At 34.0% G+C, this 17422-nt stretch overlaps 1 protein-coding gene across 4 annotated transcripts; it reads left to right on the top strand.

Annotated features, from left to right (window-relative positions):
- The first annotated feature begins 5208 nt into the window (after positions 1-5208).
- On the top strand, positions 5209-14219 carry LOC123218789 (protein STICHEL-like 3). 4 transcript variants are annotated; one of them, XM_044640417.1, is made up of 8 exons: positions 5214-6072; positions 6273-6394; positions 6479-8528; positions 9237-9456; positions 9864-10418; positions 12355-13009; positions 13253-13316; positions 13939-14219. In XM_044640417.1, exons 3-8 carry the CDS (start codon positions 6564-6566, stop codon positions 14029-14031), a joined length of 3552 nt encoding a protein of 1183 aa, XP_044496352.1. In that variant the 5' UTR covers positions 5214-6072; positions 6273-6394; positions 6479-6563; the 3' UTR covers positions 14032-14219. The 4 variants fall into 4 exon arrangements, with proteins under 4 accessions (XP_044496354.1, XP_044496353.1, XP_044496351.1 ...); XM_044640419.1 differs by having other exon boundaries at positions 5209-6072; positions 6273-8528; positions 10065-10418; XM_044640418.1 differs by having other exon boundaries at positions 5209-6072; positions 6273-8528; positions 10056-10418.
- Positions 14220-17422: the final 3203 nt, after the last annotated feature.

The following is a 17422-nucleotide window of genomic DNA, read 5'->3' as shown; positions in this document are numbered from 1 at the left end:
ATCAATCAAAAACAAAAATTTTGTTCTTCCAATGTAACTTCATATTAGAATAGACAATTATAAGTTCAATTTAATTCTTTTCTTTTTTTTTGTTAACGAGGAATCTTTATTTAAACCAAATCGTTCTTTTGAAATTGAATTAATTATACTATATTGATAAAACTTTGTCCAGTAATCAGTTTCATAATCGTTGTATCAGATAAGTTAAAAGTTTATTTTTGATATATCATAAATAGGTTTTAAACCTATACTTTTTTTGTTGCTTGATTGTTTCCACTTTTTATCATTCCACCTACCTCTTAGGGCAAATTCTATATAATTTAAATTTATCTATTCTCGTCCAATTGGTTGTTTGACAAAGTTTCATCAAATTAAACGCATTTATTAAGATGTTGGTTAGTTTGTGTACAACTTATTGAGGAACAAAGAGATATGCCTCAATTGGGCCACACTACCATATTACATTAAATGGGTCATTTTAATAGTACCTGCCAAAGCTCATGTAGACAGGTGGGTTCTCTGTTCTTTGTCGACCAAAGGGCATCTCACCTTTCCTTGTGTCAGTTCTCTTTCATTTTATGGTCTTTCTCCCCAAAGTTATTGGTTTTTTTTTTAATGTATTGTATAATTGATGTTGTAAATTATATTGTTTAAAATGCACGCCTACATTAGGGCTGCACCAAACTCTGCCATAGCCTTGTACTTGTAGCCAGTAGCCACCATGTTGAGGCGCAAGAACGCCGCAAAGTTGCCACATTATCACGTGGTTTAAGTGGCTACTTAATACCAATATTAGTGATTGCATTAAAGTAATGAAAAAAAAAATATAACAGAATGGAACACATTACCAAAGTTTTGTCCCTCGGGAACTAGACACAAAGGCCCTTTTCCAATGAGTAAAAATTATAGCCTCCACCCTTCATATAAAAGGTCAAAAATAAAGCAACAAATCTACAATAAGGTCAGCCACATTGGATTCCTTTTAGTTTTCTCATCTATTAATTTCATAAGGAGAGATTGATACTAGATTTGCGAGGGCCAGCCAGCCAGTCAAAGATTTTCCCACTATCTTTTACATCACCATGCTCTTGTTTAATGTTGTTAATCTTAATCATTTGCATTGGAAGAAGAAGCTTTCAATTCAGCTTTTTTATTAAGCACTTCCACTAGGGAAGTGTTTTTTAACTGTCAAAAGCTGCTTTTAACTTATAATATAGCGGCTTGGCAATAATGTGAATGGTTTCTTTTTTGGCTTCACGGGTTAGGTAGTTGAAATTGTTGAACATATGAGAAATTGGGTTGTGTATGAACTGTAAAAAGGCACAAAAATACATCAACTTCATGCTAATTTATTGAATGACATTGAAATGCCTTTCCACTGCTTTCCTCTACATTTATGGCTTCATACTAATTAACTCTTACACCCAGCTGCTTAATTCTTTTTTCTGGGAAATTTCCCATCAAGAAAATACTTTGTCACTCTAGCTGATTTAGATCTGGATGTCAGTGTCCATAAGGGAAACAAATCAAAGAACCACCTTCCATGTGACAAATCTGCTGTCATTGCAGAACTTCATGAAGGAAAATACTGTCACACCGCTACTCACCTCAACTTCTTCAAGCCTCAACGTGATGGGAAACGTATAGACAAGAAGGAATACAGTGATGGTATCGGTGGTCCCAATAAAACCCCAAATGGGGTGTACATTATATATTCTGTTGTTCATGTAGGATGCTCTAAAATCCTTCTAGTCTGACAGAGAGCTTAGGTTAATTAATTTTATAGCTATGGAAATTGATAATAATGTACATTATACTTAAGTTTCTAGCGGCGCACTAGGCGCCAAACTCTTTGTGGTCCATAGCCACAACCGCACGGCTTCTTTTATTGATTTGCATCGAGAATCCAAGAAGATCCAGATGGATTGTATTGACATTTCAGGAAGACCCACCTTGGCCTGTTGGCCACATGTGATAGCATTGAAAAGATTGTTTATAGAATCTGTGAGTTGAGACGAAACAAGGATATAGAAAGGTTTTGATACATATGCTATAGAGCCAATTGCTAAAATGGGTAGACAAAAATGTTTGAAATTTTGATAATTTTGGAAAAGATATTATAGATTATAATTATTAAGTGCTGGTATATGATTTGATAGGTTTGGCAGAGAGGCAGAGGGGGAGAAAAAGAGTGCTTCCAACGAAATAGAATGTCTGTTTTTCTTGTTCAGTATGACTCTTTTTCTTATTTTTGGTGCTTTTCAATAATTTTCCTATCACACATCATTATCTTAAGTTCAAATTAAATTTTTATATTTGAATTAAGTTTAAATTAATCCATATTTAAATTAAACTAAGTTTAATCCACTCATTTGATGGTATAAAATTAACCCATTTTATATAATATTTAAATACATCATATTTATCATGTTAGTATGTCCCATCTAATAACATTAATTTGGATTTTAATGACAACCTTAGGATGAAGAACCCTTAATATTATAACAAGAACAACGTTATTACATGGTACATGATTCAAACTCAAAATAAAATTAATTTAAATTCAATTCAAATTTCAAAAGGTTAAAAATATAAAAAATTAATAAAAAAAGATAAAATTATCAACGATTTTTTAGATTTAAATTAACTTAATTCAAACTCAAGTTAGAGTTATCTAACTTAAGTTAGATTTGTCTAAATCAAACATACTGTTAAAACATGTTTGCATTAAACATGAGTGTGTTATTAAATATGTCTGCATTTGACGTGACTCACTTTAACACTAATTTTTTTAAGAAATCAATTAAAAATGAGTTTAAAATAAAAAAATTATAAATACAATAAAATGATATATACCTAATTTTAAATATTTAATTAATATATTATTAAATAATTTTTTATTAATATTAAAATTATATCTAATTATATAAAAATTTATTATTTAAATATTTAATTGGGACATCATTTATATGAGTTTGTTAGACTAAACCTTAAATTGATTTGATTTGACATGAATGAAGGATCCAATCAAATCCCAAAATCCCTGTCAAAGCATTTCTTTTCGATTCAATTTTCCCAATTTAAGAAGAGCCATCATCGTCTCTGTCCAATTCACCGTAATTGCTATTTATTAGCTCTATTTAAATTGAAAATTGAAAATCTACATAAAAAAAAAAATTTATTTATTTATTTATTCTGGATGACCAACGCAACGGTCAGATTTTATGACACAGTCTTACGTGGCTTGCTACAGTAGTGATGTCAGAGGATATCCTTGTGGACTGAAAAGCAGGGGATTATGGCTCAGAAAGAAACATCATCGCAGTTGACTGTGACCGTGACAGTGACAGTGATTGTTGTTTTTTCTGAAAGATCCAGTTGCGATGGAATCAGTCATCACCGTTTGGGAAATAAGCTGGACCACACTGGATCATAACAAATAATTATTTATAATAACCAATCACCCCCCATGTCATTCATTTGATTATTCACAAGGACAAAAGTTTGGTTGTCATTTTAATACACCCCCTAAACCCTTTTGGTTTTACCTACATAATATTAGCAATGGTAAGACATAGTCTATTTTTGTTTCGATTTGTAGAAACTTTAGTCACTTATATTTTTAGCAATAGTATTTATACGAACGATAAAGAAATCTTACAAAGGTTAAAGGTGCATATGAGTCAAATCAAATTAAATAATATTTCACTCAAACTTATCGAACTAATATAATTTCGATTAGAGCTCGAGCTTGAGATAAAAAATGGTTAACTCAAACTCAACTCTAGTTTAATTTAAAAATTATATCTTTGACTCCTAAATTCTTATATAATTATATTTAAAAATTTTCGATTTGTATATTTATTAATTTATTTATTATATTCAAAATTTAAAAAAATAAAAATTATTATTTAAAAAATGTAAATGTAAGACATCAAACTTTAAAGGGCATATATGTTTTATTGAAATCTAGCTATGAGCTTCTGAGTACACTAAGTCAATTATCTTTAAGCTCTCCTTCAGTTCAAAATTCAAATTTAAGTACCTCAAATTCAAATTTAGTCGGGTCAAGCTGTTATTTGCTCACAAGCAACTTGGCTGATTTGCAGCCATGATGGAGGCTGCAGAGGCAACAGGTGATGGATGAGTTAACTCAGTTTCAGCTGTACTTCAGTCCAAAACTGAACAATATCCTCAGAACAACTTTTTTTCACTTTATGGTTTTGAACAACATTTTGTTTCTTCTGTAGCCAAAGCACTATTTCCCACCCAAGGTATGCCTTTTTTTTCAAATTCTACTATTAACTTTGAAAATCTCATTTATCTACCTATAGTCTATTAAAAAAAATAATTTTAAAGACAAAATTATTATTTTATCTTTAATATTAAAAATAAACTTAAATTTTATTTTATTTTTCTTCTCAAACCCTAAAAACTAATAATTTTTTTCAACCCAAGTTTTCAAAAATAATATTTTCCCCCCTAGGGTTTTCAAACTTTCGAATTGAATTTTTTGACAATGATCAACGATCTCTGGATGATGTCTCTTCTTTCCCAACGTCTCCTCTTTCCAACCGTTCAGCGTCTTCCCCTCTTAAGCGTTATCGTTAGCGTCTTCGACAAAAAGTTTTCGTCGTCTTCATCTTTGAACGAAGATGAGTCGTTTTCATCTAGACGATAACGTGTCATCTTTGTCAACGTGATGCCACATAATGTTGAAAGATGTATGGTCAGAAAGAGGGGTCGTCGAAGAGGGAGAGTAAGTGTTTGGAGATCGCTGGTCATCGTCGAAAAAATTAAATATGAAGGTTTGGAAATCCCAAGGGGAAAATATGGTTTTTGAAAATTTGGGTTGGGGAAAGTTGTTAGTTTTAACGACGTATGGGTGGATAAATAGGATTTTCAAAGTTAATTATGAGAATTTGACAAAAAAGCAGTGGGACATAGTCCTTTGGCCTTCTTCTTTTTGGCATCTTTAATCACAACTTTACCACATTATTCAAATTTGATTCCAAAACGAAACCCTTGAAAGAATCAAAACACGGAAGCTGGAAAAAATTTGCCCACAGTTTTGCATTTCCTAAACTGAACTCAAACTTGCAAAGAACACATAACTTGTCAGCAACTCAGAACCTTACAGTCCATAAAATCTAATTGCACATATAACCATTGAATATAAAAATATATATAAAATTTTCAAAGTCCCCATCACTGGTTTTTACATTTGATTTTTCAATTGTTGCCACTCGAAGAGTCCAATCAAACCTGTACTAAGAAATCTGCAAGAAATTCAACAGAAAGCACTTTTTGGTCCCCATTCAAAATCCAAAAACTTGAAAAATAATGTCCGCATTTTTTTCTGAGGAATTAAATATGCAGAAGAAAATTATAAATATATATACAAAAGAAACCAAAGTTTGCATGCTCAGCTCAAACAAATGCGCACATGAGTTGTGTTCTCTTGAGACATGCTGTCTGTGAGTGTAACAGATCTCATTTTCACCCGTTACCACCTCCTTCTCCACAAATTCTCTCTGTGAACTCCACTCTTTCACTATCTCTCCCTATCTCAAACACTCTGCAGATAACTTACTCCCTTTTCACTGTGTTGTCGTTTTTTGCTATTCTGGGGGCTATTGTTTTCGTTTGAAAGAAACCCCAGGTGGTGAAGTGCATGTGAAGTTGGTTGAGAAAGGAAGAAAGAAAGAAAGATCTAATTGGTTAATGGTTGAAACGCTCACTTTGCTTTTTGGGTTTTTGCTGGTGGCAAATTAACTTGAGTGATCTCCTTACTTATTCTTTGTCCTTTTTTTTTTTTTTCTTTCCTTTGCTTCTCTTTTCATTTATCTCTCCTCTCTCTCCTTTTGTTGCTGCTACTACATGGGTTCTCAAAACGCCCCTATTTGATTAAAAAGCTTTGATCTTTCAAGGCTTTTTAGCTTTAAGAGTGAAACTTTACCGTCCCCTACTTGCTGTTGTTACACTATTTGTATATTGATGTTGAAAGGTGTCGCCATTGCTGCTGTTTTCGACTTCTAAGCTTGATTTTTTAAATTGGAACATGGGTTTCAGGTATTTATGTGTTTCTCTTTAGTTGTTTGTGGGAATGGGTTTTTGCCTTCTGAGTGACAAACGATTGTTGTTTCGGATAATTTGTTTTTCTTGAAAGAAATTTTGAAATTTTTGGTGCGTTATTGCTGATGGAGTTGTTTCAACTTCTTTTTTTATTATTGTGGATTTTTTATTGTTTGAATCTTCTGGCGGTGTTGTAGGTTTTCTCCAAACAATCAGCGAAGTATCATTACCCAGTTGGGAAAAAAAGTTGTTTCCTTTTTCATAATGATATAATTGTGAAGATTTGGGCGGCTATAGAATCAAAGGAGAATGCAATCTGGTTTGATTTGTTTGTATAATTTACTAGACAATCTGTTGTTGGATTTATTAATGCTCTGATCATGACCAAGGCTGTTCGTGATAGGATTCTTAAGGATGCGAATGGTGATATTGGTGATCATCTACGTAACCACATACATTTAACCAATTGCATTCACTTGAAGAATCATATGCATAAGCAGAGCCCCATTTTGGCTGATAGGTCCCTTATGAGGGACCTTATGGTCCTTCAGAGGTCACGGTCTCTTAGGGATCCTTCTGCCAGTCCTCCATCGTGGCATTCACCTTCAGTTGTTGATTTGCTTTCTAAGAAAGGCGACAAGGATGCCACTATCCGGGAGGGAAGAAGGTCAGTTGGTATTGAACATCGGAGGGATAGTAGCAGGTTGTCAGGAAGCTCACCTCCTTTACCAAATTTTGTTGCCCATCAAGTTGCTCCTGCTGAGGTTGGTGTGCTTAATGAAGGAGTAGCAGCAGCAATCAGTGAACGTAGTAACAAAAGTGGAAATCGTGATGGTATAAGAGTTAGGAGAGAAGAATCTAGTCGGAAAAGTAGGACTGATTTTTTGGATGGCAATGAGGAGCTTCCAGAAGATCAAGATGGTAATTATTTGGTTCAAGATGTTGTTTCAGATAACTCTGAGAGTAAAGATAGAAAGAGTAGACAAAAGGGGAAGCAATCCCAAGATGTTCGGGTTAAGACCCTCTCTGAGCAGTTGGATGATATTCCAATGGACAGCGATGATTTAATATCTTCAAACATCCAATTTCATGGTAGACGTTCTCAACTGGAGAAAACTGGTGAAGAACCAGAAGTCAGCATCCGTGGTTACTCCAATGGATTGAATAGGGGAAAAAGGCGTAAGTTTCGAGGGACCAGAAGAAACCGAACTGCTTCTGCCTTGAGGGATATTAAAGGTCAGAGTGAAATGTCTGTGGCTTCTAATTCATTGGCTCAAGGTTCAGCACGCCCAAGATACCACATAGAGGAGGATGAAGAAGAGTATGGAGATCAAAATGTCACAAGGGCTCCTAGAAATGGGTGTGGCATTCCATGGAACTGGTCTAGAATTCATCATAGAGGTAAAACATTCCTTGACATGGCTGGAAGAAGTTTAACTTCTTGTGGTCTGTCAGATTCAAAGACAAGGAAAGGGAGTGCAGCTTCCTGTGGAAGAGAGATTCCTATGCCAGTGGCATCTGATCATTCAACCTCATCCACTAAATCAGATGCAGAGGCTCTACCTCTACTTGTTGAGGCCTCTGGATCTCAAGAAAGCACTGAAAATGCTTGGGTGCACAACTATTCTGGGGAGCTAGGTATCTTTGCTGACCATTTACTGAAGAACGATATTGATTCTGACCTTGCTTCTGGAGGTAGATCTGGTGATCAACATAAATTAGGTGCAAACTGCAATGGGAGGCACCAAAATTTAACACAAAAATACATGCCAAGAACTTTCAGAGATCTAGTAGGACAGAATTTGGTAGCACAAGCTCTTTCCAATGCTGTCATGAGAAGGAAAGTTGGGTTGTTATATGTGTTTTATGGACCTCATGGCACAGGGAAAACTTCCTGTGCTCGCATTTTTGCTCGAGCTTTGAACTGTCAGTCTCTGGAACATCCCAAACCTTGTGGCTTTTGTAACTCTTGCATTTCTCATAATATGGGTAAAAGTCGAAATATACGTGAAGTTGGTCCGATCAGTAATTTTGACTTTGAGGGCATCCTGAATCTACTTGACAATATGGTGATCTCCAAGCAATCATCACAATATAGGATATTTGTTTTTGATGACTGTGATACTCTGTCCCCAGATTGCTGGAGTTCTATATCGAAGGTCATCGATCGAGCACCCAGACGTGTGGTTTTTATTCTTGTCAGTTCAAGCCTTGATGTTTTGCCTCATATAATCATATCCAGGTGCCAGAAATTTTTTTTCCCAAAGTTGAAAGATGCAGATATCATATATACTTTGCAGTGGATTGCATCCAAGGAAGATATAGAAATTGAGAAGGATGCACTAAAACTTATTGCATCAAGATCAGATGGATCATTGCGGGATGCAGAGATGACTCTGGAGCAACTCAGTCTGCTTGGACAGAGAATTTCAGTTCCGCTGGTTCAAGAACTGGTAAGTTCTTTCTTCTTTTAGATCCAGAATGAAAATATTTAGTTTATTTTTAATTTCTTAATATTTATATTGGTTATTATATGTAATCATGAGGAAATGAGTTCCTCATGAGTACATATAATAACCAACATAAACATAAACATGACTGTCTCCATTCCTTCTTTTCTCTGTGAGTAAAGACTAATTTTACATGATACCCTCCCTGTATTGGAATGTCTTAAATGTTTCTGTTATCCATGAGGAAATAGTTGTAAGCTGTAAACCAAATGCTATTGAAATGTTTTCCTGTAGATAGACTAGTCTGACTATTAATACACCAAGGTGCTGCCAAGCTGTATGTCTTCTGAACACTTTGTAATTATCATTTAATGACCAAATTTTGTAGGATAAGTTGTCTCTGATATTGCATCAGATGACAATTGATTATTGTTTTGATATGTGACTTGAGTGTTTTGGATATATAGCTGGTGCTTTGTCTTTTTGTATGTTTTCTCGGAGGTCTGATTGTTCAACTGGAAAAAAAAAAAAAACATTACTGACAACGAAACAAATTCTTACCATGCTTGGCTTTTCACCCACCCAAATAGTTTGTGAATTGGGGTTGGAGGTGTGTAGGCATGGTTGTATGAGACTCAGGATATAAATTTCTGTTTATATGATCTAAAGAAAGTGCTTCACTATGCATATTGTGACTTTGGCTTTTCGCAGGTTGGGCTTATCTCTGATGAAAAGTTGGTGGATCTTCTTGATTTAGCATTATCTGCAGACACAGTAAACACTGTGAAGAACCTAAGGGTGATAATGGAAACTGGTGTGGAGCCTTTAGCTTTGATGACACAACTTGCTACTGTAATAACAGATGTTCTTGCTGGGAGTTATGATTTCACAAAAGACATGCATAGAAGGAGGTTCTTTCAAAGGCAACCATGTGAGTATAAAAATTGCTTCTTCCCTAGTTTCTACAATGACAAATAATTAACAAATTCCTCCAATCTATTGTAAGTGGTGCTAATTGTATTAGATTTTATTAAATATGTATATGCAGCATTAATTACAATACCCAAAAAAAAAAAAAAAACTGTGTCTGGAATTAGGTTAATGCAGCTCCTGTGTAACAGCTGTACATTGCTTACCAAATTTCTGAACAGTTTTGGTGCTGTCAGAAGCCCTTTTGGCTCATTTACCTCAACTACGTTTAATTTATTAAGCTTTTCTTATTTTAATTTTTTAAACTTTTGCAGTTCAAATCTTTATCAATTTCATTTTTTAAGTTTATCTTTTGTTTTCAAGATTATTCTTCTTCTAGAAATATTGCAATAAATTTATTGATTCCAGTGTCAAAAGAAGATATGGAGAGACTGCGCCAAGCTCTAAAAACTTTATCTGAGGCTGAGAAACAACTGAGGACGTCAAATGATAAATTAACATGGCTAACGGCTGCATTGCTTCAACTTGCTCCTGATCAGCAGTATATATTGCCGAGTTCTTCTGCTGATACTAGTTTTAATCATAGTCCCTTGGTCCTAGATAATGCAGGTAAAAGAGATATGACCAGGAAAAGTGGTGACCCAGCTATGATTTCTAATAAAGAGACAGGCATGTCAATGAATGTCAGATCGAAAAATTTCCATGGTGGAAGTTCTGTTGATATCGGTAGTAATAGCATGATGAAAGGTATTAGTATAGATAGAAAAAGACATGTTGGGGCTGGGACTGCTTCTCAACAAACATCCACTGATGCAATTAGAATGAGTGGCAGGCAGATTTCAGGCAAAAACCATGCTGGAACTGAAGAAATCTGGTTGGAAGTGCTTAAGAAGATTCAAAATAATGGTATAAAAGAGTTTTTGTACAGAGAAGGAAAGTTGATCTCTGTCAGTTTTGGTGCAGGTACATCCTAATGTGCATTATACTCATTTTAAGCATCTTATAATTTATGCTATTGTATCATTTAGAAAGATTTTGAAAATTTTCAGCCTCCTATTTCTATATTGTGCGGGAGAGTTCTTAGCATTCTGAAAGGTAATAATTTTTGGTGCTGTTTAGTGGACCTGAAATAGTATTGAACTAAACTGAAAAATTTAGTGCTTTTGAATTCAATTGAATATCATTGAGGGGGCTTTTGAGTTTGAACTTCAGGAACACTGGATCTCAAAGCTGGTTTAATAAGATATTTAAAAATCTAAGTATATATCATTCATTTTTTTCTCCCATAAAGGCTTGAATCAAAGTAAACAAAATGCCTTTATTTCCCTTATGCGTTTGGTAATCTTCTCTCATCATTTCACTCAATTTCCCCTTTCATTGCTTTTTTTCAAATGTCAAGAGAACAGTTCGGCCAATATATTCCTCTTCTTTCATGCTAAACCTGAAGTTTCCTACCACTTTCAGCTCCCTACGGTCTTAGTCATTTGCTCAAGTCAAATGGATATAACTGTGCATGTGTCATCCCTTATATTTTCATCCTCTTCAGAATGTTAGTAAACTGAAACACTTTTGTGATGCAACCAACTGACCAGTGTCACTTCTTTTGCAACTTGGAATACTAAATTTTCATTTCCCTTTTCTTCCATCAAGTTTAGTCTTTATCTAGCATGTGTGTTCTACCAGTTTTGGAGCATGCTTCCATTTGACTCTCGATGAAAATACCCTCCCTACCTTTTAGTTGTGTACTACTGTGAAAAAGCAGGCATATCTTCTTGACAGCGGGTAACTGACGTGGAAGTAGAGTGTAAGATGTCATGTGGAGAATTTTCATTCCACCTCTGTAATATTAACTTTACCTCTTATTGTCGCTCAAAACTCAATAGCCCACTTTGATTTTAATGCTCCCTAAACGGTATTTAGATGTTTACTAATTAGTTAGGCTGTCTCATGTCTTTTATTATCAAGTTCACACTGACCAGTCATGGAGGCAGGAAATTTTGTCCGGAGGGCCAAATTTAAAAAACATATATATGTATACCTAATTTTTGTCAGGGGGCCCTGTAAATATTTAGTTTCTGAATTACAATTATAACCTCATTTTTTTCATAAATAGGCAGGCCTAATGCCCCCTTGGCCCTACAGTGGCGTCATCTCTGACACTGACTGCCTTTTTGTTCAGTATTAGCCAGGCTGCATCTACTTTGGCAAAAGTTTGAGTTGTTGTATTGCCTTTCCTTACTTTTCCAAGTAGGTGTAAAACTTTAAGCTGATTATTGGACCTTTGCTTGCCAAGGTGTAGATATTCTGAAGCAGTTGCAAGAACTACTTATGCCCCCAAACTTTTATTTCAATTGTCCTTGGCTACCCTGTTACTAGAATTGTGATTCTCCTTCACTGCAATTATATGCATTCGATTGAATATATTGCTAGTCTGTTTAGAAGTTAAGCTTTTGGGCTCTCTTTTTTTGAAAAAAAAAATGATATATGTATTCTTACGTGATTTTTCTTTTAATCGTGTCATATTTTACTTTCATTGAAATTTTTGTCGGTATGGACAGATTTCATTTTGCCAAAAGATGATGTCACCTTGTTGACATATATCATATTCATAATGATAACTGTTAATGCAATCGTCAGATACTGTAGGCTGCTTATCCATGCTTCATATTCCCTTTCCCTTACTAGAGATATACCTTGTTAAGCATTGCCTATCATATGTGTGTAGACTGCGTGAGTACAACTTTCTGTTGGTATTTCCTTTAGCTGCTATACCAGAGGCTTATCTGACAATCATTTGGCTCGTACTTGATATTATGTTTTATATTTTTATTAATGAGATTGTGCTCATTAATTGCTCAATGTCTAATTCTTCGTCTGCATTGATTGTTCTTTCTTTCAGCTCCAACTGTGCAATTGATTTTTAGCTCGCATCTCACAAAATCTAAGGCAGAAAAGTTTAAGGATCACATTTTTCAAGCATTTGAATCTGTTCTTGGTCCGGTAACAATTGAAATTAGATGTGAATCAAGGAAAAATAGTAGGACAGGGTTTCATTCACCTCATAGCTTAGCCTCTAAAGATTCCCAGATGTTTACTAATGTGGAGTCTAAAGCGGGAAACAGATTGCCTTGGGCTGGATCTCTTGAACTTAACAAAAGAGTTACAAGAGATAGAGATTTTAATAATGCAAGTACCCAAGCACAGCTTTTACACGCTGAATCTCTTGAAATGGCAAGGAATGAAATTGTTGAAGTGCCAGCTTCTCCCCGGGAAACCAAAGACAATGATCATGCTGGCAGTCGAACAGTATACAATAAAAGAGGTGGGAGTACATGGATGGGTGATGCATCTGCTTCACAAAAGAAATCACCCTTGGCCTCTACCTTGGAAAGAAGGAAACTTGGGGAACAAAGTCAAAGCCAGAGCCAGAGCCTTGTGAGAAGCAAGGTTTCCCTTTCACATGTACTTCAGCAGGCAGAAGGATGTACGCAGCGAAGTGGATGGTCAAGACATAGAGCAGTTTCAATTGCTGAAAAGCTTGAACAAGAGAACCTGTAAGTATTTGTGGTTTTTCCATATATATGTTAACCTTTAGTTAGAATACGTGCTGTTCTTAAAATTAGGTATTCCAACTGTACTTCAGTAGAGTTTAAGTAGGTTCTAGTTATGTTTCACTAAGAAGTCTTGTCTTGACCCAAAAACTTGAATTAATCAATCTTTTCTGAATATCATACTATTTTATGAAGGCTTTAATCATAAGCATAGATGCTGTGGCTCTTATATTTGATAATTGACAGGAGATTGGAGCCTAGATCAAGAAACTTGCTTTGCTGGAAAGCAACTCGAGTAACTCGACGGAAGGTAATTCATCTTTTGGTCAACAATCTGTATTCAGTTCTAACAGTGTAATTCTATGAATAATACTCAGTTTGGCCAAATGTGACCTATTACTCATTTTGGCAACATGTGACCTATTACATACTCATTTTAGCATCATATGACCTATCACTCATTTTACTAAGTGATTTGATTATCCATCAATATATGGTGCTTCTTTTATTAATCAAAAAGCAATGGAATTTTAATGAAATGATTTTATTAATGGAAGCAAGAGTCAAAGGCATATTAATGTATAATGATTTCTTGCTAATTCAAATCTAGGCAAACTAATTTTTGAGGGGAAGAGAATAAATTAATGGATGCTTAGCTGATAATGATACACTGGATAGATATTTATACACGATAATTTACATTAACTTTAGATAGTATGGATTATTTCATAGGGAATTAGAGGCACTGCATCTGGAAATTTAGACCCATCATAACCGCATTTGTTCTATAATTTAGTGGTAACAATTTGTCTTCACTGCCGAAGCGGTACTGCAACGTAGCATCATTATCTTAACTAGATTTTTCAGAAGATGTGAACCATTGATTTAATTTTAATGTGATTGATCTTAAAATACTCTGTGTGCATCTGCAGCTTTCTCGCTTGAAAACTAGAACACGAAAGCCACATTCATTGCTGAAGCTTGTCTCCTGCGGGAAGTGCCTCTCTTCTAAATCTCCAAGGTAGCACAAGATAAAAAATTTGATATGCCTTTGAACGGTTTGCTGTGCAACTCATTCATATTACTTCTGTAATTAGCCATTTTATTGCCGTTTACAAGGTCAGTTCTACCTATCAATCCTTGAATAAAATGTAGTTTTTTCAGATTAGAAAATTTCGGAAAGAAATATAATAGCAAAGTTTCATTCAGCGAATTTCATATGTTTAATCATATCACTTTTCCTTCATCCCTCTAAATTATTTTAAGATGTTTTGTGATTCAATTTCTCCAACATGTTGGTTACTTCCCCATAATGATCAATGCTAGACATTAAGCTTGGCTGAGTAGGAGAAACAAATTTGTTCTGAAGGCTTGAGTTGCGGCATCTGCAGATAATTTATATGCCAAAAAGGCCTGTACATATTTTGCTTCATTGCCATAGATATCTGAATTGCGTATGGAAATGCTACAGAAGAGTGTTTCTACATTCTGCCGATCTTTTTCAGTCCCAAGTTCTGTAAATCTTGGTAGCCATTTCCCTTGTTTTCCCTGCCATTCTCCTCTTTCAAAATGTAATTTTGTTCTTCAGATAATGAATTTCTGAATCCAAACTGATTATTTGATATCTGGGTATCAAATTCAACCTTCTGAGTTTGACTGCAAGTTTTTATCAACTGTAGAGCCTTTTAGGTCAATTTAAGCATTCAAATTAAGTGATTACTTAAAGCAGGAAAAATGTGAAAGAAAAACAACCATGTGGGCACAAGTTTCAGTCATTTTCATTGGTATTAGCCAGATTTTCAAAGTCCTCTAGTCGGCTTGTTTGGGTTCCAGGAATGCCAAACTTTTCTCCATCCTTTGCAGGAAGACAATCTTTTTCTCTCATTCATTTAATATCTTTTACAAATGAATTGATCATCACTTTCAGAGGCCGCTTTCACTTATTGAAAATTAAATAGACGTGTGGACAATTGTAGCTCTTCTCTTGTCTGTTTTCAACGTGAATGGAAGACATGGAAAACGGACATCTTCCACCAGTTTAGAGTATTCAATTGAGAGCATTTACATTAGATCTGATCGATTGTATTATTGGGTTGTATTTGTATTATATCAATTCGAGTTTTTTGTCAAAGATTTTTAACTTTAACTTGATCTAAATTAAACTCATATCGAAATTTTTTAAATCTAATCAAACCTTTAAATACTCAAATTAACTCGATCTGATCTAAATTGATCAAAAATTATTTATTATTTTCATTTTTTAAAGTATTTTTATTGTATTAAGTTTTTTATCAAATTACCCCAACTTACTATTAAAAAAACACACAATATAATATTTTACCTTATTTATAAATTGACTAAAAATTAAATACTAAAAGTTTTAAAACACATCAATAATTTAATTTATTAAATCACATTTTTATTATTTAATAATAAAATAAAATATTTAAATAAGAATAAAAAATAATATAAATAATTACAATTATATAAAATTATAATTATAAGTAATTTGTAAAGGTTTTAACTGCAGTTTATATTGTTTTTCAATATTTTTATAATTTATCCTTAATAAATTATATTAAAGTAATATTTTTTTAAAATATTAAAATTGATTTAAATTATATCTATCGAGTTATTTTTATATGGACCTTAATATTATTTAATTTAATTTCAAATCATATCAAATTAATTTGAAATAAATTTTATATTAGAATAACTTAATTTTAATCCAATTTTTTCATATTAAATTAATAGATTATATTAAAAATTATTAAATTTAATTTTAAATTAATAATAAAATATTATCTAATTATATAATAACATATTACCTACCTCCTACCATCTAACTCCTGATTCCACCGTCAAAACGACACTGTATAATGCTTTTATATTCAATTGATGCTGACAATGCGTTAGGTAATGCATACTGACAATGCGTTAGATGGTACCTCATGCAATGCACGAGGTCTGATTACAATCGGCCACGGTATAGAAATAACACAATACCTTCTTTTCCTTTATCAAATTATTTCCACGCCCAATGATTTTCAGAAACTAACAATATTAACCCAGTTTTCAACACTAAGAAATCAATTTTGACACAATATTTTCAGAATAACAAATGTACCCTCGCTTGTAGGGTATTTTTTTAATTCTAAATCTAACATGTTAGGTTATATTATTTTAAGGGTAAAATGGTACATTTATTTTATTGAAAATTGGGGGAGCTTTGTTACATTTTGAAACTTTTTTAATTGTGCTAGTTCAATAAACCTGAAGGAGGTACTTGTTATTTGTTATTCACTGGTAATCAGGCGACTTCAACCCGGCAGAAGTATCCGGATAATTCCAAACATAATAATAATATTCTTATTAAGATACTGAAATTTCTAATAATTTGTCGGCCTGAAGCTTAATTTATATTCAAATTGTGACTTAAGAATTTTTTAAGTATAAATTAATCACAAATTTAGTTCATGGATCGGTCATCCGGTGCACCGAATTTTGACTCGGACCATTAAGCTAAAATAATTTTCTCAAAATTCATGAAGAAAGATAAGCATATATTATAATTAAAAATATAAGCAGAAATGTGTATCATGATTCGTGTTCTTGAGTTTTGAATGAATGACGCGTCGACTTAGCTGTATCACAAGCGGCAGCCACTTGTTTTGTATGGTGAATCGATACACGTGTCGCATTCACGCCACAAGTATACGCGAAACAGCCGGCAATTATGACTCACCCAAACCCAACTCGACTCACTCTTTTTCCGTGACTATTTAATTTCAAATACCAATTCTCCACGTCGCCGATTAAACCGGCCCAGCTGTGGTCATGGTTCAACCTAGGCCCTTCCTTTTCTTTGACTTTTTTTGGTTGACTTTATCTACGTGGCGTGACTGCAACCATGGCTGCATTGTGATGGCGTGTAATTCAAGGTTGACTTTCTTATCAGACTAATCGCTAGCTGACACGTAGCACGTGGACAGTAAACGCATGGCTCGACTTTGTGGGGATCGGCAAGACCTAATTTAAAGTTGGCATTTACTGCCAGTTGGTTCAAAATTTAGGTTCATCGACCTTTCTGACCCAAAGTTTTCCGTAATAACTTTGTCATCCTCAAACTTTCAAATCATTAAAAAAATTGAAAATATCATTTATTATGTACCTTAGAGGCATCGATAAGGCTAACACCAACCTAACGCATCATCTCTTTACCTCCATTGTCATCTACCACACCTTTGCTATCTCTTATCTTGAATTTGATGAAGGAACAATTAAATTGTTGACATCATTTTTCTCCCTCTAAACAAAAATAATTAATCAATTTTTTCAAACTTAAAGGTCAATTGTCAGTTGTAATTAATAATCACAAATTTCAATAGGTTTTACAAGTGGGAAGACTCTTCAACC

This window comes from Mangifera indica, chromosome 6, assembly GCF_011075055.1.
Source record: "Mangifera indica cultivar Alphonso chromosome 6, CATAS_Mindica_2.1, whole genome shotgun sequence".
In the NCBI taxonomy this organism is placed as follows: domain Eukaryota; kingdom Viridiplantae; phylum Streptophyta; class Magnoliopsida; order Sapindales; family Anacardiaceae; genus Mangifera; species Mangifera indica.
Note: the sequence above shows the minus strand (reverse complement) of the source record. Positions and strands in the feature narration are given on the sequence as shown.

Excerpts from the sequence above, each read along its gene's own strand:
- LOC123218789 (XM_044640416.1), top strand. The coding sequence starts at position 6,456 with ATGACCAAGGCTGTTCGTGATAGGATTCTTAAGGATGCGAATGGTGAT. Across the intron at positions 8,529-9,236 it reads TTCCGCTGGTTCAAGAACTG|GTTGGGCTTATCTCTGATGA; the intron begins GTAAGTTCTTTC and ends GGCTTTTCGCAG. Across the intron at positions 9,457-9,863 it reads GTTCTTTCAAAGGCAACCAT|TGTCAAAAGAAGATATGGAG; the intron begins GTGAGTATAAAA and ends TATTGATTCCAG.